General features: G+C 41.2%; 2 protein-coding genes across 5 annotated transcripts in view; one reads left to right on the forward strand and one right to left on the reverse strand.

The window, feature by feature from the left end:
- The window catches only part of MAP3K8 (mitogen-activated protein kinase kinase kinase 8), a 35,315-nt gene extending 34,726 nt beyond the window's left edge, over positions 1-589 (reverse strand). The window contains exon 1 of the mRNA XM_073334366.2: positions 1-589. The gene's annotated coding sequence lies outside the window, so the exon portion shown is untranslated.
- MTPAP (mitochondrial poly(A) polymerase) lies at positions 123-24,999 on the forward strand. Of its 4 annotated transcripts, none has more exons than XM_078851843.1 (9): positions 127-365; positions 3,747-3,919; positions 5,151-5,384; positions 7,491-7,715; positions 15,562-15,773; positions 19,149-19,375; positions 21,509-21,601; positions 21,685-21,758; positions 24,117-24,999. In XM_078851843.1, exons 1-9 carry the CDS (start codon positions 170-172, stop codon positions 24,480-24,482), a joined length of 1,800 nt encoding a protein of 599 aa, XP_078707969.1. In that variant the 5' UTR covers positions 127-169; the 3' UTR covers positions 24,483-24,999. The 4 variants fall into 4 exon arrangements, with proteins under 4 accessions (XP_078707970.1, XP_078707969.1, XP_073190464.1 ...); XM_073334363.2 differs by lacking the exon at positions 127-365 and adding an exon at positions 372-514; XM_073334362.2 differs by lacking the exon at positions 127-365 and adding an exon at positions 521-894.
- Positions 25,000-25,506: the final 507 nt, after the last annotated feature.

The raw sequence follows: 25,506 nt of genomic DNA on the forward strand, positions 1-25,506 counted from the left end.
TTGCAACGGGGTCCTGACTGCGTCCCAAAACCCTTGCACGGCTCGTCCCTTTTCTCTTCCGTGTCTGTCTCACACCCGCCTTTGCTTTTATGTCCCGGGAAGGAGGAGCCCGTGGGCACGGTCGCACTAGGCAGTCACAGGCTGCCGTCGCCGCTGCCCACGGGAGGATATGCACGTGGGTTACTGTTTGCAGGACTGGGACCTTCGCTTGCGCCTCCGGCCGGGGGCTGCGCTGCAGCCAGGAGCCCCTTGGAGCGCCTCCTTCCGCCGAAACGCGTGTTTCCGAGCCCCGCTCACGCCAGGGCTCTCGCACAGCGGCGGCAACGCGCCGTGCATGAAAGGGAGGAGCGGCTCTTTGATATTAGGTGCGCGCTACGCCACTGAATGCGGAGCGAGCGCTGGACGCGCTCCGGGGCAGGCTGGCGGCGCCGGGGACCCCGCCTGGCGGATGCTGAGCGCCCCCGGGAGCAGGGGCTCGCAGCGCCCTCACCCCGCAGGATCAGGCCCGAGCCCGGTGAGGCGAACGGGTGACGGCTGGAGGATCGGATCCCGGTCCCACTGAGCCCGGGTGGAGGCTCCTAGTGGCTTCAGGGGGGGCTGGGCTCCGGGCGGCGGTAGCCAGGAAGCAGAACTAGGTGCGAGGTTTGACTCTCGTGCCGCTCCGTACGCCGCGCGAGTTCGCGCCTGCGCACGGCGGCTCACCCTGACCCGTGCCTCACGTTCCGGTAATGGCGTCCCGCATGGGGCGGCTGCTGCTGTGGTGGTGCCGGTTGCGCTTCCCAGTGCCGGGGACAGGCCAGACGCGCCGCGCTCCGGGGAGGCCGCGCCTCAGCCCGGTCCGGCTCAGCTCCACCGGCGCCGCCGCGCAGAGGGCCCCTGGCCGGGAGGAGGCAGGTGAGGCGGCTTCTGTGGCGGGACAGGGCCTGGCTGGGGGTGGCTGCACTGGGCAAGGGGGCAGCTCCCGGGTCCGGGGCTGGGGTGCTGCCGGACAATGGGGTGGGAGGCTGCTGGGCGCCGGGGTCTGTCTGGGGCTGCGCCTCCACTTTTCTGCGGGCCAGGAGGCTGATAGCAGCCCCGCAGCCGGGCGGGGCTGTCGCTGGAGCGCAGCGGGCTGTGACTCGGCTTTTCCGGGGAACGGTAAGTGCCCGCCCCGCCGCGGCTCGCCCTCCGCGCAAGAGCCGGCCCCGTGGGAATCACTTGCCAGCCCCCGTGGCTCGGGTTAGGGCTGGGGGGGGGGGGGCTAGACTCTGCCTGCTTGAGGGGCTGCGTTGGCAGCTTGTGTACAAACCGGGCGGGTTGCATGCAGCCTCGCTCCGAGCTGCCGTCAGGAGCAGGTGGCCTGCCGATGCTACAGGAACCAGTAGCCTTCCCTCAGGCTGAGGTGTGTAACAGCCCCGTAGGGGCTGCGCTGCTGTGTGAAATGAGACCACGTTGCAGAATTCATAGATTCCAAGGCCAGAGGGGACCCCTGTGCTCATTTAGGCTGCCCTGCTTAACACAAGCCAGATAACTCCCTCCAAATAATTCCTAGAGGATATAATTTGAAAAAAAAAATAATCTTAATTAAAAATGCCCAGTGATGCAGAATCCACCATGACATTTGGCAGATTGTTCCACTGGTTGATTATTCTCATTGTTAAAAGTTTTACATCTTATTTCCAGTCAGTGGGCTGCATGCTAGACACCACTATGTTAGAATGTGGCAGAGCTGTCATTGTCTGCCATATACCAGTTCCTGAATATGCATCACTAAGATCAAGGGAGAATAACCATCCTGTTTTTGTCAAAAGGCGGGTGGAGGGCTTGTGTGTCCAGGGAAGACGCGGTACTAAGCGTCTAGTTTTGAAGAGCATTGTCACATTCGTTACAGTACTTGTTGGTAATTCCAGTGTTCTATTTCAGGCTATGTCTAATTGGGACTTAAACTGTATCTGCTTATATTTTTATAGCTTTTGCCTTGCATACCATGCAAGTTAAAATATCTAAATTTAATCTCTGCAAACCAGAAACAACCCATTTGAATACATCCTATCTTGACTTTTCCTCCTGAATAGTCATGTTAAGAAACAAAAGTTTAAAAACTGAAATATATTATTTTCAGTGTCTAGTGGCTAGTTTTTTTCAAGATAGACCTTTTTTCTCATTAAGCATATCAGTTGAACTTGTGTAAAGGTGTTTTTTTTAAAGTTAAATACAAAAGACTGAAAAAGGGTCAATATGATTCTTCATAGAGTGCTGCCAGTTATTCCTAGAAAATTGTTCAGGAATTATTGAAAGTTGAGTTTACGGAATCTCTGGGATTCTCAAAAGAGATGATTCTTATGTTAAAAATAAACAAACAAAAGTCCCTGCTAGGAATAGCTTTAGCAAGCATCACATAGAATGGACAGTGATCATATTTGTCATGTGTTTGTACAACACATATTAATCATTACTGTTAAAGTTCAGTACCACTTTGCTACTGTGTAAACCTGATAATTTGTTCAGAAACCCAGCTTCAGTGCTGCAGATAGTGGCAGCAGCTCATCCTCTTTATTTCTGTGTTCTCCCACCAGCTCCTCTTCAGGTGACACTAAATAGCACTGTTGCCTGCCAGCTCTGTACAATAGACACAGGCAGCATGCAAGGAGCAGCATTCCCTAGAGCAGTGGTTCTCAACTTGCCGCCCGTGGGCAGCCCAGTCAGCACACAGATGCGGCCCATGTGTCATCCTCAGGGCCATACAGATAGTATATATATATTGTGTGGATGAGTCCCACATAACACACAGAAAGCTGCATATGCGTCCCACAATGGTGAATAGGTTGAGAACCACTGATCTAGTGTCAGCTACTGCGGTAGGGTGACAGAACCTGCAACAGATAAAAGGGTGGGAGAGAAAAATAAGCATAAAGTATTTGGGGAAAATAAGCAAAAAGTTGGGAAATGAGAGAGAGAAAATTGCGGGGGAAGGGGGAGAGAATAAAAAGCAGAAAGCAAAACAAAAAAAAGACAGAAAAGGGAAAAACAAAGAAGGGGGAAAAGAGAAATGTGACGACTACACTAAGACATAGTGCACAATATTAAGGGGGAGTTGGCATGAGTTTCCAGACCCTATTCTGTTGGGTATTCTGTATAAAGTTTTATGATCAAGGAAGGACGAGAGCCACTGGTCTGGGCTGAAGAATGTGTCACTATCTGATTGTTGTGCATTTGTATCACAACTGCTTTCAACTGTAATATGCTCTGTCTCAGTTTAAGTAGATATTTTACATAGAAAATAGTGAGCTAGTCGTTAATGTCAACATAACAGGTTCACTATAGAAATACATTTTCTGTGGGATGGGAATTCATTGTTTTTGGTTTTCCCCCTTATCTGACTTTAGTAAAATTATGGAAGAATTGCACTTCCATATAGCATTCCTGTGGTTTTGGTTGATTGGTTGGTTTTGGGGGGGGAGTGGGGGGTGTTCCTTTTTGTTCCCAGTTTCACGGTGGCACCTTTCAGTGCCAGTGGGGAAATACTGTGTGCTGAAAAAGAGCACCAGTGCAAACCTCTTGGGAATGCACACATGGGAAGAGAAGGGAAAACTAGAGGTGAACAAGTAAAACAGTAGGGAGGTGAAGAGAAATTGATGTGGGCAGAGAACCTCTCTTTTGGGGGATTGCCCATTATAAACTTTAAAATTGAGTTCTGTAGGTTCCTTAACATCAAGCTACCAAAATCTGTATAAAACCTACAATTTTTTTTCTACCCCTTCCCACAGATTCTAAAGTCAGTAGCTGGAAGAAGACATTTCCTGAGGTGCAAGCAGAAAGGCTAGAGCAAGCACAACGGACTGTTTTAATTAACTGCCCAGCCAAGATCAGTGAGAAAAAATTTCTCAAGTATTTGTCCCATCATGGAAAAATTAACAGTCACTACTTTTATGAAAGCTATGTACGTACTTGGAGTATTTTATATTAAAATCTTTTGTTAAGAGTTGAATTTGGGCAAAAGCAAGAAATTAGTTTTCATGTCTCCCTCAAAAGTTGGGCTTCTTTCTTTGACAAAAATAACGAGGAGTCCTTGTGGCACCTTAGAGACTAACAAATTTATTTGGGCATAAGCTTTTGTGGGTTAGAACCCACTTCATTGGATGCATGGAGTGAAAATACAGGAGCAGGTATAAATACATGAAGGGATGGGGGTTGCTTTACCAAGTGTGTGGTCCGTAGGGAGAAATTGACCCAACCAATACCATCAGATTAGCCCTGAATAGAGACTGGGAGTGGCTGGGTCATTACAAAACCTAAACTTAATTTCCCCAATACTAATTTCTCCCTACTGTTACTCACAGCTTCTTGTCAACTGTCTATAATGGGCCACTCTCTTACCACTTCAGAAGTTATTTTTCCTCCCTTGGTATCCTGCTGTTAATTGATTTATCTCGTTGGACTGACCTCACACTTGGTAAAGCAACCCCCATCCTTTCATGTATTTATACCTTCTCCTGTATTTTCACTCCATGCATCTGATGAAGTGGGTTCTAACCCACGAAAGCTTATGCCCAAATAAATTTGTTAGTCTCTAAGGTGCCACAAGGACTCCTTGTTGTTTTTGCTGATACAGACTAACACAGCTACCACTCTGAAACCTTTCTTTGACAAATGACTTGTGTGTTTCTTTTCATATTTGTTAAATTTTACAAGATGTTAAGTAAATCAAGAATTTTTATTTCTAAATTTTTCAGTCAAGATTTGTTTCTTTTAGTTGAATAGTGACACCCAAAATGAGTTGAAGATAGCACACGTTTTTGGACGGGGCTAAAGCTCTATCAGTAACTTTCATACCACTCAGTCTGCTTGCCTAACAGCAGAACATAGTCATTTGCACTACATTCAACTTCCTAAACCTAGCAGTAGTGGAAATAAATATTTTCATTAGTTTGATTACTTTCTAATGCAGAAATGTGTTCATTATGCCAAATGGTATACATCTTAAATTCTCTTTTTACAGCTTGTGAAAGAGTATAAAGGTGTTGAGGTGTGAATTAGTGTGAAATGCATAGGCTAAAAATCATATTGAATCTAGACAGCTGTGATTACTGTTGAAACAGTAATATCAATGTAATTGTTTATGCCTTGTAGCAGCTATTTTACCATGTCTCTTCACTTTTTAATGCTTTTAGGGTACCTACGCTGTGGTAGAATTTTCTGAAAAAGACAGCATAGCTTCACTACAGGATATTACCCGAACCCCAGGCATTGAAGAGGAATGTGCTGTTCCATTTAAATCTAGACTTTTTACTTTAACACTGAAAAACTCATCAATTCAAGCTGCTGATCAAGCACCAGTTCACTGTCATAAGCAATCCACCATTTTAGTCAATGATCTTGTTCAGAAGCTTTGTAGTGCTGACAGTGTAAGTCTATGGCTATAGCTCTCTTAAGGTTACTTTTTTTCTTTTTCTTTTTTTTTTTAATTTTGCGCATGGAAATGTGTAATTATCTAAAGATTCTTTTGGGATTTTACAGGTTAATTCCACTGGTCAGAAATATTTATCTGAGCTATTAGAGGATTGCCTTGGATAAGAGCATTTCATAAATTGAAATAAATACATCAAGTGGTTACTTTAGTTGCTATGACCATTAGTGTGTATGAAAGCAATCTCTGAATGAGATGGTCTACTTCTGTTCAGTCTTGCAAATCTTTTTTAACACCTGTTTGTATTAAACAGTTGACTCTTCAAGAAACTGATATTTATTTCCACTATTCCCATGCCTTCACTTGTGGTTTGAGATTTCTGAGCCCATATCTGAATCCATTAGTAAAAACAAGAAAGACTTGATATTTCTAAGCTTTAAAAATTAGAAGGAAAAAACGGTGAAAAGAGGTGGAAGGGAGAGGGAGGTGCATGTTTAAGTAAACTACTGTGAGAGTAGGGCTGATACCTTGAAGTATAATGTCTGAGTAATGTAACATATCAGGCTAAGACAGGAACATAGAGGACTTGTACAATTTCCCTACAATTTTTTTGGGGAAAATATTGTTTTCAGAAGTCTTACAATACATTAATATTTACCTTTTTTGAGTCTTCAGTCCAGAGCAAGGTTTTTTTGCTCTTTATTTATTACTCTAACTAAAGCTTCTTTTGAAGGTAATAGGAGTGAGGGCTCTTGGAGTATTACAATATGGGACCAGGTTCCCAGGCTATAAGTAAAATATACCTCTTATATCCACTTTTTTTTTTTTTAGACTGAAATACATATATGTACTGATCAAGCCAGAAGTGACTGGTGGACTTAGGTCTCCACAGAGAAAAATTGTTGAGAGGGGAAATGTTCCCTATCTAGTAGCAGCAGAATTCCTGATTAAGCATTCTGTAGTATCCCATCCCAGGAATGCAGGCAGGCCAGTGGAGTTGCTCAGGATTTATACTGCTGTAAGAGTGTAAATCCAGACTAACTCCATTGACTTGTGCTGAGTTACTTTGGATTTACAGTGCTGTAACTGGGACTGTAATCTTGCCCAAAGACTGCCCACTTTGGTTCATATATGGTGATTAGATTCTTCAACGGTAGTGAGCAAAGAGTATGCTCGGAGAGTCCCAGACAGGAAAGCCTTAGGCATAAGCTAAGTAGGACATTGCTTACAGTGTTAATGTCTGAGAGAATTATGGAATCCTACCAGTGTTGTTCTCCAGCTGAGGAATGTATCCCTCTACCTTTCTTCACTCTCCTCTTATTTACCTGTGAATTTCATATGTACTCCAGAACTCTGCACAGGCTGTCACAGCACCTTCTTTGATGCACTACTGCTATCAGTGCAAAGATATTTGGGATACCTTTCAGAGCTGAGTTAATGGCACCCACTGCAGATGACTGAACAGAAATGGGGGCACTCTTCCTGCAGTAGGAAATTGCACCAGTAATGGACTGGATGGCTTGATAGGATGAAGGGATCTGTAGAGGTGAGGGGCACATTCCATTACTACTTCAAAACAAAAATGCGTTTTTTTTGGTTTTTTTTTTTTTTGGAAAAACCATTACCAAATTGCAACCACACAGGCTAGAGCTAGATTAACCCCCAGTGGCGAGTTGAATAGCCTGGGAATTGGGGCATTCAGGATGCATTTGCATCATTTATGGTGAATACTTTGGTATCTGATAAGAGTCAAAATGCTGGGTATCATGGCCTACACTGTTCATGTTTTCATTTGGATCTATTATCTTCTTTTTCCTTTTGGTTTTACTTTGCTGCTCCATAAGGAAGAATCCTCAATAATATCTATAAATTTGTAGTGGTTTCTGAAATGAAGGAACTGGTGTCTAAAGCTCTAGAGGACATCTTAATTTGTAAATATTTTGTTTACTTCTATAGGAGTGACATACCATTGACATTCGTTTTAAGGAGTTGAAGAAATAGCCTCTGAGGGGAGTATTAAATTAGGGCAGAAAGACTGGATGCTAAGCAAACAAATAAGAAAATGGAACTAACATATATTTTGATGTTTGTTTTTTTTCTTTAGGTAAGTAATCAGTTGTACACACTAATGGATGAGTATCAGCTAACAGAGGAGAACACTAAGCTCCGGTTTCTAGCCTGTTCTCTGATTCAGGAAATTGCATGTGCATATTTTCCAGAGTGCACAGTGAAGCCATTTGGCTCCTCAGTGAATACCTTTGGCAAATTAGGATGTGATTTAGACATGTTTTTGGACCTGGATGAAATTGAGAGGAGCCCTACAAGAACGGTAAGGGTAAACTGCATGTCTCTAACTTGTAGGAATTCTTTGACAGATTTAACCACATAGTGATATAAGTAAAACAGTGGATACGCTATACTGAGGTTTTTTAAAGATTTCAGATAAAGTCTCTCACAAGAGTCCGTTAAGAGGATTTGGTGTTTTGGGGCGAGGTGTACAGAGATAGAGACCTTTAATGAATTAACAATTGTGATGTGGAAACAGAGTAAAAATAAACTGAGGTTTTTCTCATCATGGCAAGAAGTAAACTGTAGTGTTCACTCTACTATAGAGCAACTGCACTCCATAGTTAATGCTGACGCATTCAGATGCCACAGTGACAAGCACCAGGACAAAACCCTTAGGGCTTAGAATAGACGTCTATACTTTAAACCCCCAAACTGAATTTGCTGAGTGAAGTAACCAATTTGTTTCCAAGTTGGCTCATTTAAAATAAGACGCACAGAATTTTTTTCTGAGAATTTGGATCATGGAAGATTAAAAACTTAATATAAAATTGTTGAATTTTCCATGCATGTCCTAAGTTTCTAGGACACCATATTTTGTAAGACTAGGACTGTGTTTACACTTAAATTGCTACAGCAAGGCCACTGTACTGCTTCAGTACAGACACTCACTACAGTGAAGGGGGTTCTCCTGTTGCTATAGTTGATCTGCTTCCCTAAGAGGTGGTAGCTGGGTTGATGGAAGAATTCTTCTGTCAACCTAGAGCTGTCTACCCCGGGGTTTAGGTCAGCTTAACTATGTCACTTAGGAATGCATATTTTTCACATCCCTGAGTGACATAGCTGGATCAACCTAACTTTCGAGTGTCGATTTGGCCACAGTCTGTCTAATGACCCCTCACTTCAGCTCTTTAGTCTTTGTGACCCACCTCCGACGTATGCTACTGTATTTCACTGCCTCATGGAAGTATATGAATGAGTAATTTTTATTTTGCCCAATTATTGGCACTTACCCATGGCAGTTGGGCAAGTTTTTCTGGTACTGAGTTTGTATAATTTACTGCACCAACTAACTTCATTAATCAGAACAAATTGAGAAGACATCTGCCAATAAAAATGAATGCAGTGAATGTACTGGAATGTTGGCAATTTGCATTCATAGAACCTCTAAATATTTTGTTAGTCAGTTGAACTAAACTCAAGAACAGTGTTCCATAGGTGAACCTCCTTCTATTGAAATCTTTCTTGGCCATTACCCGGGATGTGAGCAGGTCTGAGATGTCTTGCTCTGGATTTTCTTTAGTAAATCTGTCCAGCTGGCATCTAGTACTTTAGTGTAATAGGGTGGATTGATTTAAATCAGCAAGCAGGAAATCTTGATTTAAATCATTTAAATCTGGTTTTGCGTTTGTACTTAGTTATTTTCCTAAAGAAAAGTTGATTCTTCATTAGTTGGTAACCATTAAAATGTTGATTTTTGCAACTAAACGTAGCCTTTACATTAAAATTGATACTACTTCTTGCTAACCGGGAGGATAGACTGTATCTACGCACATTTATTTAAACAGTTTAAGCTTAGCGTACATTTATTCATTCTTAATTTTTACATTTTGTATTATGTTAGAAAACTGTGAAGTATGCATTTCTTCTTTACTAGATTTAATGTTTTACTTGTGATTTGTGTCAAGCTCTATTTGGAAATTGGAATTAACTGCATAAAAACAGTGTTTTCAAATTAGTTTTATTTAACTGATAAAAACATATTAAATGTGCTGGATACATGAGGAAAAAAAGTAAGTTAAATGCAAAAAATATGTTGATAGAAACCTAACAGATTTATTAAACAAAAAAGTAATGTAGTTAGGGAATTGAACTGACTGTTTCTGTTTGCCATGTCCTTCAGGATTTCAGAACTGTAGATCTTGTCCGACAATTCGTTTCTCTTCATAGATTGGAAGAGGAAAATAAGCTTTCCTAATTCAGCTACCAGTTGGTTTCTTAAGTTTTAATGATCTAGTCATTGAACTGAACTAGTGCAGTAAACTGAAGTTAGGAAAATAGCTTTCTGTACCTGCAAGAAGGCTGTCAAAAGCTGGTTTACATGTGCTTAGCCGTTGACTTCCACCAGTTCAGTGGTTTGACTTTCTTTAAAACTTTGGCCACAAACATGTCCTGCCTAATATTTTTTCTAATTTAAATGATTTTTGTAGATTACATACATTATCAAAATGTACTTAATTTAAATAAGAGTTCCATTTTTAAATAGAAATCAGATTTTAAAAAAATAGTAATTCATTTTTGTCCACCCTGTATTGTAAAATTAAAGCTACAGGTTATCTTGCTTGTTTTCCCTAACCCCACTCTATTGTTTGCTGATGCCATTTAATGGAGCTCTGCTCAATCAAGATACTAAAGCCACTTCCTTTGGCAATGCTGTTGTTTTAGTTGGCGGTGTTGACACACATTCTCAGTGAGGCTACAAAAGCCATTTTGGGTTTTCTCATTGAGCTCATCCAGTTAGAATATTGTCAGATTAGTAGCAACAAGTGGACTTGAAGATATAAACAAATAGTGTCCATATGTAATGATGCTGTGTCAAAAGAAGGAAATAGAATGAAACTTTTTCTTCACTGCATGTAACCATGGGGTAAGTAATCATGTGCTTGTCAACCCATGGTAGCCTGCCCTGCTGCTGTGCAACCACATTGTTGATGATAGCACATTGCTGTCACACTCTTTTGCCGCACTGGCTATGACAAACAGTACAGCTATCTGAGCTTGTAAATTGAGATTCATGATGCCACAACTCACTGTCACACTGTGCTCAGATTCTCAGGGTGGTGTTGTGCAACTTGTTAGTTCACTGTTTGGATTGCTGGATGGAATGGTCTAGGCCCACGAAATTCATTTCCTGGCAGTAACCTAGTTGGTGTGGTGTTGTGTTGCTCTGTGCTGGCCAAAGGTATGGATCCTCCTATCCCTAATTACCAGGGTCTAAAAGTACTGCTTTTTATGGAGGCAGTGTTTCTTTTTCATGTGCCTGCACCATCTGCTACCAGAAGACATTGGCAGGGGTTTCAAAGATTATTTTGAGGCTAGAGAAGACAGAGGCAGCAAATTGCTGTTAGAAATAGCATAGCAACAGCAATTCCCCAGGACCCTCTGGACACGGAGGCCTGAACTGAGCGGGTACTGTTTGTAATGACAGATAATCCCTCCTCAGACCACTGCTTCTGGGACAGGAATACAAGCATTCACTGGTGAGACCTTTTTGTGATGGAAACATGAAATGACCAGCAGTGAGCCCAGAACTTTCACATGAAGACACATTCACACAGCTCCATGGGGACCTTGCCCTCGCAGAGAGCATGAGAGCTGGTAATGGTCCTGAATTGTGTTGCTCTTTGCCTTGTGAAAACTGACAACCTCAGACTGATACAGATCTGTTGGCAATCCATTTGGGTTTGGAAAATTTACAGGTAATTCAGTGGTCATTGAAGTTTGCAAGGTAATTAATGATGTGCTGTCCTCCAGGCTTGCCAAAATTGGAAATATTCCTGAAGTAATTGCAGGGCTTAAACAGATGGGCTTCCTGAACCGCACAGGTGTGATTGATTGGGACATATATACCCATCCACCATCTCAAGCAAGCAAGTATATTAATAGGAAATGATACTACATTATTATGAAGGCCCTTGTGTACCTCTAGGGCATATCCATGGATACCTACATCAGATACACTGGCTGGGTTCATGATGCCAGGGTGTTCTAGAGATCTGGCCTGTTTCAACTTGGGTAAGCTGACATGTTATCTTCCCCCCCCTGCCCAAAATCAGTGCAGTGTCCATGCCAGCTGTGACTTCTGACTTTAGGCAACTTAAGGTGTCTGCTGGCTCTGATGTGCATCAAGAGAATGAGGCAGTTTAAATACATGCTAGCAAATGCAGATTGGTAGTGGAATGTGCCTTTGGCCAGCTAAAGATAAGATGGCACTGCTTACTGACTTGTTTGGACTGTAGAGTTTTTAACACAGTATATGTGATTGGGGCGTATTGTGTGCTTCACAATATAAGTGAACTTAAATGAGAGTACTTTACTGGCTTGCCAACAATCCTGATTCAAGGCATACTTGCAGACCACCAAAAAATGAACCTTTTACTACCACAGAGTCTGCTACAGCAAAGACTGTAAGGGATGGCATTTGTACTTGCATAGTCAAGTTACATGGTGAGTACAATGGGGCTGAACAGTGGGGTTGCATGGTGCATTTGGGCTTTTGCGTTATATTCAAATGTAGTGTTGGTGCATGCACTAGAGAAAAATTCCTTTCTCTTCACCTTTATTGAAATTCATGGATGTTAAAAAAGTGAGCTTGTGCACCTCCATTATCAAGTCATCCCGACAACTCCATCACATCACTGATAGAGTGGTCTCTTGGTTGCCAGGCCCTTCCTTAATGAGTCTAATGCTGGTGCACTTGTTCTTGAAATACAGAGGGAAAATATTGCATGCCCTAGAATTCATGCAATTTTATCTTCGGTCTATGTAGCCACATGTAAAATAACAATTTTTATCTCAAAAGAATACTGTGCCCTTTGCACTTTCATTCTGCCATCAAATTTCTGCCTGGAATTATCCCAGGAGAATAAATGGCAAGTTAATTTTACCTTCCAACTATCCAAAACAGTTTTGGGGAGAAGGGAGAATGGGTGGGGAGCCTGTTACTGGAAGACATGGCAGCAGTGGTGAGTATATTGCACCCTCTTCATCCTTACAAGATGTGCTGCTTCAGATACCAGAATGGAAGACAGAACAGTTATTCCAGGTATCGGGGATGAGGCCCTGCTTTTATGCTAAAGAATCTGTCTTGCGACAGAAGGACTGATAAATGACTGGATAGTGATTTCGAGTTATGATAGTGGCAGAGGGAGGCTTACCAAGGGATATCAGAGATCACCTGAAACTTTTACTGAGTGACAGATTCTGTTTTATTTCTGTGACAGATATGGCAGTTTTGTGCAATATCTTTGGGGGATTTTACTATATTCAATTTATGTATAGTTGTGGGCCGGCTATTGTATGTAATTCCATGGGGGAGGGTGACCACAGCTCCTTTAAGAATTATGGACAGTGTGGGGTGATTAGGCAAATTCAGTCAGGTTGTAACACCTTCAGAGAGACTCGTATATACTAGTTCTAACTGAATTCTCCAGAGACCAACAGACAAAGAAAGGACTTTTGGCTAAAGTAGCCTGAGTTTAAACTGACTCACGGCCTTCTTGGTGATTCAGCAAACAGACAGAACCTTCTATTTAAAAGGGGGCCTCAATCCATAGGGGAAGCTGGAAGAGCTGACATCTGCCAGAGCCTGAGATTGGAGTTGGGGTGACCTCTGATAAGCTTCTTAGCTTGTAGGTTCTCTTTATTGTTTTTAATATGTGTTCCATGTAATGTTGTCATCTTAAGAATAAACATGCTTGCTTAGAAGGAGATGTCTGGTAATTACACTGTTTATAGCCTCTAAGGAGAAAGTGAAGCGCAGATGCTGGCCTTTCTAGGCTGTCTGGTTTCCTGGGAATAGCACAGTGTAGGCAGGGAATTGTGCAGCCTAAAAAAATGCCAGTCAGGAAGCAGAAAGATGCTGGTCTCCTCCCAAGAGAGGTGATGGCCGGGAGCAAAACCCTAAAACTGGGTGACTGCTGATGCATGGAAGCGGAATACAGGTGCAATTGTCCTGAGCTGAGTTACTCTCCAGGATTGGACCAAAATCATATCCATAATAAGCTGGCTGCACTGGTGGCATGGGGTCTGAACATGCAGGTGGGTTGGGATAGTGATGAGTGCCTTTGAGTACAATTTTATGGCAGTTTATATTTTGGCCAGGATATGTCCACAAACCTTTAAACTTTAGTATTAGACACTTTCATTTAAAAAATAAAAAAAAGCTGCTGCATTCTGCCACTGTGTGAAGTTCCAATTTGCATTCTTTTTCTTTGCCTATACCCCATTTTGACTAGCATGATTGGAAGAAAGGGATGAGGTGGAAGATATTCAAGCATAATGGTGTTGCATCCACCCTTAACTGAAATCCAAGTTAGGATTATAAGATAATGTATTTATTTTGTAATATTCTGCATAATAACAAAGGTGACAGCCTCCATCTTACTGGCCTGAGATTCTGAGTCCTTCATTGCTTCCTCTGCCTGGGAAGCCTCCACCACGTTGTGACTTTCTGGGCTGTATAAGGGAACAGCTCCTGTAAATCGGGGCAAAGGTCGTCTCCCAGGCTAAGGCCACCTTCCTCTTCCAATTCCTCTGCTCCATCTCCTTGCTGGCTATTCAGGAGGGGCTGGGTTGTATCTTCACAGACATGCAGGTTCCAGACTCCTTTCCACACTGGCTCTGAAGATGAGTCTGTGCTGAAATGGGCTTTTCTGCTTATGAGGGTTCTCAGCACACCATAAAATGGACAGGTTTTTGGGGCTCTCACCAAATTTCTTCTTTTTATTTCTGGCCTTCCAGTAGCTCATCTTGTATCCCATTTCTCTTCTCCGTGTCCTGTTGTCCCATCTGGTCAATCTCATGATCAATGTGATATTTTTCCTCTGGTGTTAAATGTGGATTTTGCTCACTTTAGTCCAAAGCTGCACCAAGATTCTGGTGTGTTCATATGTTCAGGTGGCTAATACACAGGCTTAGGGGCTGCTATTCTGTTGTTTCAAACAGAGGTGGGCAAGTATGGAGAAACTGCAGATAGGGTGGGACCATGGATGCTGAGCAAAGGGATATGAGGGTGGACCACTTCCAGTCATGGGTGAGAGCACCGGTAGATGGCAAAGTAATGCATAGGAGGGGTGCCCAGTGTGTTTATGGAAAGGTATTGGAGGACCATGATATCTTGATTTGTTGTGGGTGCCTCAGCTGTACGTATTCATTTCATTAAACCTCATAATAGCAACACTCATTAAAAGCTGCCTTATGGTGTGCCCTATAGCTTGGTGTGTTGTGGTGGCCTTGTGGCAAACGTGGATGTGTGAAGGCATATCATATTAAGGGGGGAAACAGGCTGAGCACAAGGTTAGCATGCAGTGAAGACAAGGTCTGAGAATTTTTTTTAAATTTGCTAGAACAGTTATTTCAAAAGTGCGAATAAAAATTTATTACTGCAGCCTAAACTAGACATGAATTAGCAGGTATAAGGACACATTATAGGAAAATGCACATTGGCATGGTTAGAATACTGCTATAGAGAATTGTTCTGACTCTATAAAATACATAGAACATTAGCTTTCTTTTCTGAGATAGTGAATTTAATAGTCTTCAAGAATCTGGGATGCATTATGAGGTAATAAACCAATGTGCTGAAACTCTGGGATTTTCCAAAAGCTAAAAGGAAATGTTCTTTAACAAAGAACCTCACAAATGTGGTTGGTACAAGCTAACAAACACCTTGCTCAAAAGAGAGGAAATAACATGTTCTGTGGCTTGGTTGTGCTTCTTGTTTCTAGTTTTTTATTAAATTAGGTCTCTAAAACAGTGTGCTTCATCTTGACCTCTCTGTTTTTACGTAACTGAAAAAAAATCTTGGAAACTACTGTACTACTTATTATATACAGTACTGAGATTACAGCATTCATATATTTATCTAAGCAATTGAATTCTTGATTTACCAGTTGTTAATCTGGAAAGAATGTAAGAGAGGCAAAGATAAAGTGGTATTTTAAAATGTTTTCTTCTATCGAGTCCTAAAAACTACTTGCAATGTGTGTTTTTTAAATCTTTAATCACGAACCATTCTTTGCAAGTGATTCCTGTTGTCTTTCAGAAGTGTCCCAGAATCTTACGTCATTTTCAGAACTGGTAATTTATCTTCATCTTTTTTGTGTTAGAAAACAGGTCCTTTTTATATGGAATATCAGATGAAGAGAGTACCTTCTCAGAGAATAGCATCACAGAGAATCCTCTCTGTGATTGGTGATTGCATTGACAACTTTGGCCCTGGCTGTGTGGGTGTGCAAAAGATACTCAATGCTCGCTGTCCATTGGTGAGATTTTCCCATCAACCAACGGGGTTCCAGTGTGACCTGACAACTAACAATAGGTAATGATATGGCAATAGCATTTTTAAAAATGTAAATAGAAGAATAATATGTATGTTGGAAAGCTATAATGTAAGTTACTTTTATAGGCTTCTGTATGTGTGTCTATATATTAAACAAATGATACATTTGATAACTTTTTTCCTTTTCTACATGAGTCTAAACTAGGAAATAAATTTGACAACTCTTAAAAAAAACCCCAACTTTTGAAGACTAATTTTGAGGACTGGTCTTTTTTAATTTAGCAGTAAAAATACAGATTATAAATACTTTCTAAAACTAGAGACATGAAAACTTGTCAATACAATAATACACGGATACAAAACAATATAATAAAATGGATATGAAATCAAGAATATATGGAGTTTTCATTAACTTTTTTGATTCTCTGTTGCTTTTAGAACTTGGCAATTGTATAATACCAATGTTAATTTATATTTCTTCAATTGCCTTTCAGTGATCAGATTCAGGTTATTTGAAGTTGTCTTTTTCTTGGCCTGAACACAGACAAACACGGAATTATTTTATATTAGCCTAGCATATTGCCACCTAAGTAGCAAACAGGCAATTCTTTTTTAAGAGAAAGGAATTGAGACTTGATGCCTTTCATGATGATGCCCAATAGGGGGAGTAGATTTCTTAAAAATAGCCCTTTGGCCTGCCACTTCTCTTCCTAGGTTTGCTTTCATTTTTTGATTACATGTACCAAATAGCCACATGAATGCCGTTTTGTTTTTATTGATCATGGGTTGGGAAAGATCTGGTGTGCTGTAGAAGATACTGGAACAAGCTCCTGAGTTATGCCTGTAATTAATTTTGGTATTCCTCCTCTTTACTTTTCTGCCTTTTTTCCTGAGACTGTTGCATCACCTGCAGTATTTACTTGTGGTATCTTGTACATTAGTGATAAAAGTGATTATACAAGAGAGGAAGAGGAGAATAGCAAAGCAAGGAACTACATTTAATCGCTGACTATGGGCCAAAATTTAACTATACTGTATGGGCAGTACTGTTGTAGAACCAGATGAGGTTGTCTTCTCTTGATAACTGCAAGACTTAAGTTTGTTTAATTGTAAATGATAGTATCATTAAAAATAAGTATGCTTACTATTATTTGTAATTCTGTAGTTAATAATTTCTTGGAAGCTTCCAACTGAAATGTTTCTTTACCATTTCCCTGTTGTCCATTGGACTCTTGTTTATTTGAGTTACATTTCTTGTGACTTGTGAGCTGCTGTTCTCTTTTATGCATATAAAGGTACAAGCCCAAACCCATAAAAACACAGGAATATGTCCAGTGACAATGGAACATTTGGAGAATTTAGCTGCCCAATTTTTGCAATTCTTTACTAAATGTACACAAACAGATTTTTCAGAAGTTTATAACTTTGGCCACATTTGGGTGATATTTCATGGGAACAGAAAAAGGCCCATCCTTGACACAATGCAAACCCCTTGCCAAATTTCAGGTCCCCACTCCAAAGCACAGAGGCATTAGAGCTGCTTAGTGGAATCTGAATTTTAACATAGGCAAAACATGGTGTTTTTCCCTAGTCCTGTTCTGGGAAATGGCTGAACCATTTTCGCTGAAACTTTCCAAAAAAATGTATCCTAAGACATATGCCTGACATGGAAAATTTCTCCCTGTTAGTTTGACTTATAAGCCACTGAAAAGAGGGTCTTAAATTGCCTACTTCTGTAGTTTGTATGCCACTTAATTCTTTCGTTGCATTATCATTTTTAAGTCGGATTTAAACATGTACCCTTCCCTGCTCCTCCGATTCTTAACAAATTCTACTTGTGGACAGCCATGTGAAAAAGGGAGAATGGGGTAACTGACATGTATGTGTAGACTGATCTGTTTTTTATAGCATGATCATAATCCTCCTTTTTTTAACTGCACATAAACTTTAGAGAAAAATTCCTTTGAACTTGTACTCGGATCAGTGAAATTTTTTTAAAGTTAACTGTGAGTACTGTGTGTGCCTTTATTGAAATTTTGACATGCTAAGACTATGTCTACACTGCATTTTAAACCTAGGTCTGTGGGACCTGGGCTAGTGGACTTTGTTTCCAAGCCGGCACTTGAGTGTCCACAGTGCATTGTAAATTTGGGGTTAGTACAGCTGGGAGCCAGGTCCAGTTATTGTAACACATCCATTCTGTGCTACACAGACCTTCTGTCTTGGGTCTGCAGCTTAAGCTGCAACCACCATGCAGAATGACAGGGTTTAGACCTTAGCCATGGTGGGACACACTGACCCACCCACTAGCAGGGTACTAGAACTCAGGTCCTAAGTGATTGCTGACCAAAGTCAGGCAGATTTGGGTGTGGATGGTAGGTGGGCTTGTGCTCAAATCTGAGTCAGAGCTTGGGTTTAGTGTGCAGCGTTGATATACGCAATGAGGCTGTGGTACAAACTAAGACTGCAAAATGTGGTTCAGTAGTTTGCATGTAGAAAGCTTTTTTTTTTTTCCTTTTTTGGTGCATATAAAGATGGAGGAGGAATTGTCTTCACTTTTGCTTGTTCTAAAACAGCATAGAACATTGGGGATGGTGTAAAGCACTTCAGCACAGTCTAAATTTTAAAAGAAAAGTACCTTTTCTACTCCCAAAATCTGACTTATACTTTAGGAAGTTTGTTTGTCCTTTTGAGGTGATGCCACATAACCTAGAGGAGTATGTGCAATGCTGGGAGCCAGTAACTCATGTATCCATACCTGCCTCTTGTGGTATTAATACTTTGCTTTTAAAAAAAACTTTACACTGGACTGTCACAAACTTGGGGATGTTTCACTTTAAACCTTCATCATTTGAAAACTGCTGAATTGACTTTCTTTAAATGTGGCTTCTTTTGTAGATCTCACTGAGACTTAGTAGATCTCATTGAGGTTAAGGCCTTTAGATTTTACTTGATTTTTGAATGCATTGTATTGTAACCCTTTGTAGCCAAAGTTATCTAAGAAATTCCAGATTATATTTGGTTTTGTATTAGACAATTTATCGTGTACTCAAAAGTATAAGAGTTTAAATTAATTCTGCATTTTCTAACTCTGGAATGCTTTATTTCTCCATTATAATGTTGCATTTATTTTTTTATGGACATTTTACACAATGCAAATTCCACTGCTAAAGTGTACTGATAGTATTTCTCTTCCTCTGTACTTAAGTCTCTAATTATAGGGCCACCCGGAACTTCATCCTAGACATTTTCAGATGTTCTCTCCTACTTTTATGTCATATGCAACAATTTGAACAAAAGATCCTCTTTCTTTATAATTGTTACGTCTTAGAGCAGCATGTGTTATGGTTACATTTGACAGTTGGCGGTTCTCTTTAATGTTTACAATTTGTTCCTTCGACTTGTGTCTCACAGAGTTGCCATGAGAAGTTCAGAACTCCTTTATATATATGGTAGCCTTGACTCACGTGTAAGAGCTCTTGTGTTCAGTGTACGGTGCTGGGCCCGTGCACATGGCATCACAAGTACCATTCCCGGTCCCTGGATTACAAACTTCTCTCTAACAATGATGGCCTTGTTTTTCCTTCAAAAGAGAACGCCACCTATCATTCCAACTCTAGACCAACTTAAAGATCTAGCAGGTAAGAACATTTCCATTTTGAAGTAGGACTGAACTAGCTCTCATGTGTTTTCTCTCCACTCTGGTTTCATTGAGTCTTGTGTGAATCTCGGTCACTTTTGATGGTCCAAAATAATCTTGCATGTTGCAAATGCCAAATATTTGAGAGACCATCCAAGTCGTTGAACATTGTTAGTGATTCATTGTTGCAAGATGAATATTTTGGAGAATCAGACACTTAGATTTATTTTGCTTTTTTAAATTTTTCAAGTCACAATATTAAATTCCATTGACAACATTAATTTGAGACTAAATTATTCATTTAATTCCAGTAGGAGAGCTGCAGTACTTACAGAAAAGCTTTATTTTAACTGGCTTAGAGAGTGGGCTTGTTCTGTGCATCTGACAATTAAAAATCAGTCTTTTCTTAAAAGTCCAGGTGGTTGTTTCTTCTGATTTGCTGATCTTCTGTTCCTCAATAAATTAAACCATAAACTACCATATAATATAATCTTTTCACTGTCATTTGGTATCATATATGTTTTTTATACTCATCAACTTTGACATCAATATCAAACTTTTAAAGAAATTAAAAGCAAAAGATATATTTGACTGACTTTTATCGAAGAGGGCTCAGTGACTTGTAAATAATTCTCAATGTACCTGTGAGGTAGCTGTTACTCATTTTATAAACGGGTAAATGGATTAGGTTTTGCCCAAGATCAAAGAAGGTATGCCAGCAAAAAAGTACAGAATAGAATTCAAGAATCCTGACTCATCAGTCATCTGTTCTAACCTTTAGACATGCTTCCTCCCAGGCTTTGAAATGGAGAATAAAGGCTAAGGTGCATGCTGAATTTTAGTGGTTTTGAAGTAAAAACTTTTAAAGCTTTCAAAATCAGTTACCGAAAAGTTATTTTTTAATTCCCTTTGAAATTTCAAATGGGGAATTACGACAGTCACAGTGGAATAGGTGTCTTGAAATGTTTCAAGAAAAATCCCAATGCACTGTGATAAGTATCTGAGAGGAAGGATACTGATCATGCAACCCTTACTTGTGTCTGTAAGCCCACTGATCTGTGATGGTACAGGCCATAAGGCCTCCTTGTGTAAAATGTCTTTGGGCTTGGCTACACTTGCCATTACAGCGCAATAAAGGAGCTCTGGGCGCACTAGCTCACTACTCGTCCACACTGACAAGGCAAGTAGAGTGCTCTGACTCCACGGCTACAGTGCTGCTGGTACTCCACCTCGGCGAGTGGAATAACGTTTGCTGCGCCCCCTGCTGGAGCGCCGCAGCGCCAGTGCGAACGGGGTGTTGCATTGCTGCGCTCTGATCAGCCTCCGGAAACGTCCCATAATCCCCTTAAGTCAAGTGACCACTCTTGTCATTGTTTTTGAATCGCTGCAGGAATGCGGATATGCCCTTTGAAAGCTCTGTTTCTGACAGCCGGCTGCTTATCTGCTCCGAGGCAAAACAAGCCATAAGTGTGGAATGCTGTGTGTGTGAGAGAGAGAGAGATGGGGGGTGGTGGTGGGGGTGTGTGTGCTGCTATCTGAATTTACAAGACAGCATGCTGACATGCTCTCAGCCCTCCAAAAACCCACTCTCTCTCCCCCACATACACACAACACACTCCCTGTCAGACTCCACCCCTCCTCCCCCATTTGAAAAGCATGTTGCAGTCACTTGCATGCTGGGATAGCTGCCCACAATGCCCAGTGCCGCTGCAAGTGCTGCAAATGTGGCCACACCAGTGCGCTTGAAGCTATCAGTGTGGACAGACTGCAGCGCTTTCCCTCCCGTGCTCTCCGAAGGCTGGTTTAACTCAAAGCACTCTACATCTGCAAGTGTAGCCATGCCCTTAGTGGCTGATTTTCAAAGGAACAAATAGGAGTCATGCACTTACCCAGTTTTGCTTTTGAAAAATCTCCTGTTTAGTCCTAAGCACTCTCCCTCCCCCATCCAAAAATTTAAAGCATTTAAATCTTTAATTAATTGTAAAAAGTAGTTTATCTTCTGTACCCACTTGCACTGATTTAAGGTACTGCTCTCTTTTTGAAGAGGATGTCTGAGTTATGCTTAATAAATATGGGGGACTTCTTTTTACTGTGTATCACATTTAAACACATTGTTCCCAACTTGTCATTTCAGATGCAGAAGATAAGCATATAGTCGAAGGTCATGACTGTACCTTTGCTAGCAATGTGAACAAAATTAAGCCTACAGAAAATACAGAAACATTGGGTAGGTGAATCTTCATTCAGTGTTTTTTTTTCCATTTCTGGGAGAACTATATCCCTTTCCTTATTTTCCCTTTTCCCTTTCAGATGTGCTGCTGAGTGACTTCTTTGAATATTTTGGGAATTTTGCTTTCAATAAGAACTCTATAAATATTCGAAAGGTAAATGCATTTTAATCTCTTCCCATTACTCTTTTACTGTCACCTTTCTCATTTATATGAAAGAGGTACAAATATTAAATACTGCATAAAGGGCCAAATTCTGCTGCCCTTATCCATTTATCCTGCTAAATGATACATGAGTATCTAATGTATATTCATAACCATAAAAGATTAATTTTCTTATCATAAGGAAATAGTATCATTCAGGAAACATTTTGTGTTTTGTAATTGTGTAGCACATTTTGCAGTTGCAGAAATTACACATAGAATAGCTGTAAACTGATTTTATCCATAAAACTAGTTTTAAAACTGGCAGTCAGATTCACAAAGAAAGTTAAATTCTGTAGAACAAAGCAAAACCATTGATCACCTACTTCCTGATTGTGCTGCAGCACTAATTATTTGTTGTATTATAAAGCACTCGCTATAAGTCAATAAAGCTTCTCAGCTGAATGCTCTATTACATGAGGTGTCATTGTTCAATAGTAGCTGCCTTCTTTGTCCCACTTTAGTGGTTAGAGAGTTGGGTTTTTTTAAACCTGGACTGTACAACACAATCCAACATTTTTTTTTGGTCTTGACACAAACAGTGTGTCCCTAAACACTTTGCAGTTTTAAATAACTGTGTTCTGGATTGGGAACCCAGAGTTTAGACCCCATCCATACTTCAGCTTCTAACTGAGTTTGAAACTATTTACTGGCATAGCTGTTCACCACGGTTGGTGTGCCTATTCATAATGGATAAAATCTGGTTAGTAACTCTGACAGTTACATGTTTTGTGTCTGCTTAGAGAGCTATTCTGGCACGTGCATTTCTGCATGTAATTCATTCAGCACAGTTGTTTGCAATGTTTACAGGACTCCCTAACGATGTTTTGTAACTGGCTTAACCAGTCCGTATTTTACTAGCCCTTTGTGAGATAGGAGATGCCAGAGTATGTTGTCCCATGTGCTGCTATGTGAGTATACCCTTTGGGCACTCAATTTCCTGCTCAGACACTAGGAGATACCTACCCAGATATTCACGGAAGACACTTACACAAACTCTGCTAGGTGTCGTAATATGTGGGGACTTATCAGTTGGTTGACATGGCAGAAAAGTTAATTTGCAGACACAGCCTGAACATTGTTAACTTGTGACTAATTAAGATAACCCTTTTTTAGAATTTGCAGAAATGTAAATAAATAAGGTGACCAAACTGCTTACGTAGGTCACATTTAAAAGTTGCTGTGTGGAGCGGGCCTTCAGCTCTTCTGTGTTGTTGCTTTCTGTTACCTGTATAAGGACTTCCTGGCCTCTTCCTTTCAAATAAGAGAGAATTTGTTGTTTGTGTTCCCTATTGCCTCTGGGTAATAGGGTAAAATAGACAGGTAAGGGTTAAGGGCTACCTTCCTGTCCCTGAACCAGTAAGAGATTTAAAGGAAGGGTGTGTTCTCCTTTCAGTTCTGAGAGAGCCAAGGGCGAAGCCGCCAAGGACTGCAGGGCATGATTGGCAGGAGAATTGCTTGCTTTTGGTGTTACTCATGAGTTTTCTGTTAACCAATAAGTTGTGCCCTAAGGCAAGGACCTGAAACAGCCTCTGGCATGGAATTGGTTCCTTCCTTAGTTTGTGAGAGAGCCCATGAGATTTACACCACGGGACGCAGCAGTTGGTGTTGCCTAAACAGCTCAAAAGAGTACTTTAGAATAGTGAAATGGCACTCAGCACTGTAGAAAACACAAGAAGGCAGATCACACTGTAAAAAGCTTCAAATCTGAGAGAGTGACGTGCAAAAGACAGGAGGCACTGGGGGAAATCCAGGGGAGGAAATAACTTACTGCTTTTAAAAAATCATTAACTCTTTACTGGGCATTGTGAAAGAATGGAGCATTTTGGAGGGATTTTTGTAGCCATGTTGGCTTAACAAATGGAGCTATAGAAATCATTCTGTGCATGAAGGACAACATGGGAGAAGGTATTCATTCCATGCATAAAGGGCAGGATGGAGACAATAGTGGAAGGCTGAAACTTATCTTGCTGGTGTAGAAGAGAGAATGGGAGAATTGCATCAAAGACAAAGTCTGAGATGTGCATTGCCTTGAAGGAGATGAGACATTTAAACGTGCTATGGTGAACAAGAAGTAGCCATTGAAAGGACGCAAAGAGTGGGAAATGACATGGTCAGATTGACAGGCTAATTAAGTTGATGAACATCTACTTTCCTTTTTATGAAAGAAATTCCTTGTTAGGTCAAAGGACCTTTGCAGTCAGGTGATAATATTTAAAATTGCTGTAATAACTTAGCTGAACTGTTCTGTTTGCTGTGTGTATAATACCCATGTGAAATATGTCTTTCCTATCTTTAAAATATCTGCAGGGAAAGGAGCAAAATAAGCCTGAGCCTTCTCCTCTCTACATCCAGAACCCCTTTGAACAGGCCCTCAATATCAGCAAGAATGTTAATCAAAGCCAGCTGGATAGATTTGTAGCTTTGGCTAGAGAGTGTGCCTGGATTTTACAGCAGGAAGATAAAGGTCATTCTTCATTGAGTAATAGCCAGCCTTGGGGACTGGCAGCCCTACTGCTACCATCTGTAGCAAGTAACTGTGTCAAGGGCAAGAAGAGAAGGAAGGGACCGACAAGTGAACGAATCAAAAGCCTGTTGGACTCTTTGAAAATAAATAATGCAAACAGTTTGGTAAACAATGGTGGGAAAAGGACCTTTAGCAATCAAACACGGTAGCTGCTACTCTGTTGCTTGTGGTAATAATTGGAAGAACATTACTTGAACTTAGTTTCTGCTTGAAATGAGATGGAGAAAATTACCTCCTGCTTCCACTGTTCTAAACCTTGTGCAGAGCTATTTAGTTCCTCTGGGCATTATCTCCTCTAAAGCCCTCCTCGCTCTTCCATCTGACCTATGGATGAAGACCATCCAGCCATCAGCTTTCATATATACCTTCTTAGAATCAGCCTTATGCTGGGTACAGTTCAAAAAGCAAAACAGATTGGGCCTGGGAGAAGGACTTCCGGAACCCTGTCAGCTACTGGACAAACAACGCTAAGCAAAGGAGGTGCCAGAAGCAACTTCTTTCCCATGAAACCATGGCTTAAAAGATGATGCAATGCTAGCACCCCCCCCACACCACATCAGTGCACTAGAAGCTATTTTAAATCAAAGTTCTTGTGTGCCTTTTGTAACAGTTTTCCACGCATGTAAATGATGCAAGATATAATAAAGCAACTGGAACTTGTTAGTACTGTATAGTTAACATGTAATTTCATAGAGCAATGCTCTCAAGGCATTTCTTAACCATTTTAAACTAAACAAACAAGGGTTTGCTGCAGTGCAGTGTTTGTCATGACCCAAAATTGGGTTGCCAGAATGGATCAAAAGATCACGGAGCTGCTCTTCATGATGACAGGAGAGCGACTGGGCCAAATTTGAGTGGTACTGCAATCCCATGTGCCAGATCACATGCCTCTCCTTCCACACTCCCCCCCGTCCTTCTCCCCCCCCCCCCCCATCCCAGTCAGGTGCTGTGACCCTGGAGGTAATGCTTGGAGCGGGGGGCCAAGCCCAGCTGACCCCACAGGACAGGAGCTGGGAAGGAGCGGTTGGTGTCATGTTTTCCAGTAAATACTGGCCCTCTGATGTATCCCTTCCTCCACAGCCGGGTGACTTCCCCTCTGCCCCACCCATCCTGGTCCCCAGCATCCCAAATCCCCCCCCAACCCTTTACCCTCTGTCCTTATGAGCTGTGTGG

The sequence above is a fragment of the Lepidochelys kempii genome, chromosome 2, assembly GCF_965140285.1.
Source record: "Lepidochelys kempii isolate rLepKem1 chromosome 2, rLepKem1.hap1, whole genome shotgun sequence".
NCBI classification, from domain to species: Eukaryota; Metazoa; Chordata; order Testudines; family Cheloniidae; genus Lepidochelys; species Lepidochelys kempii.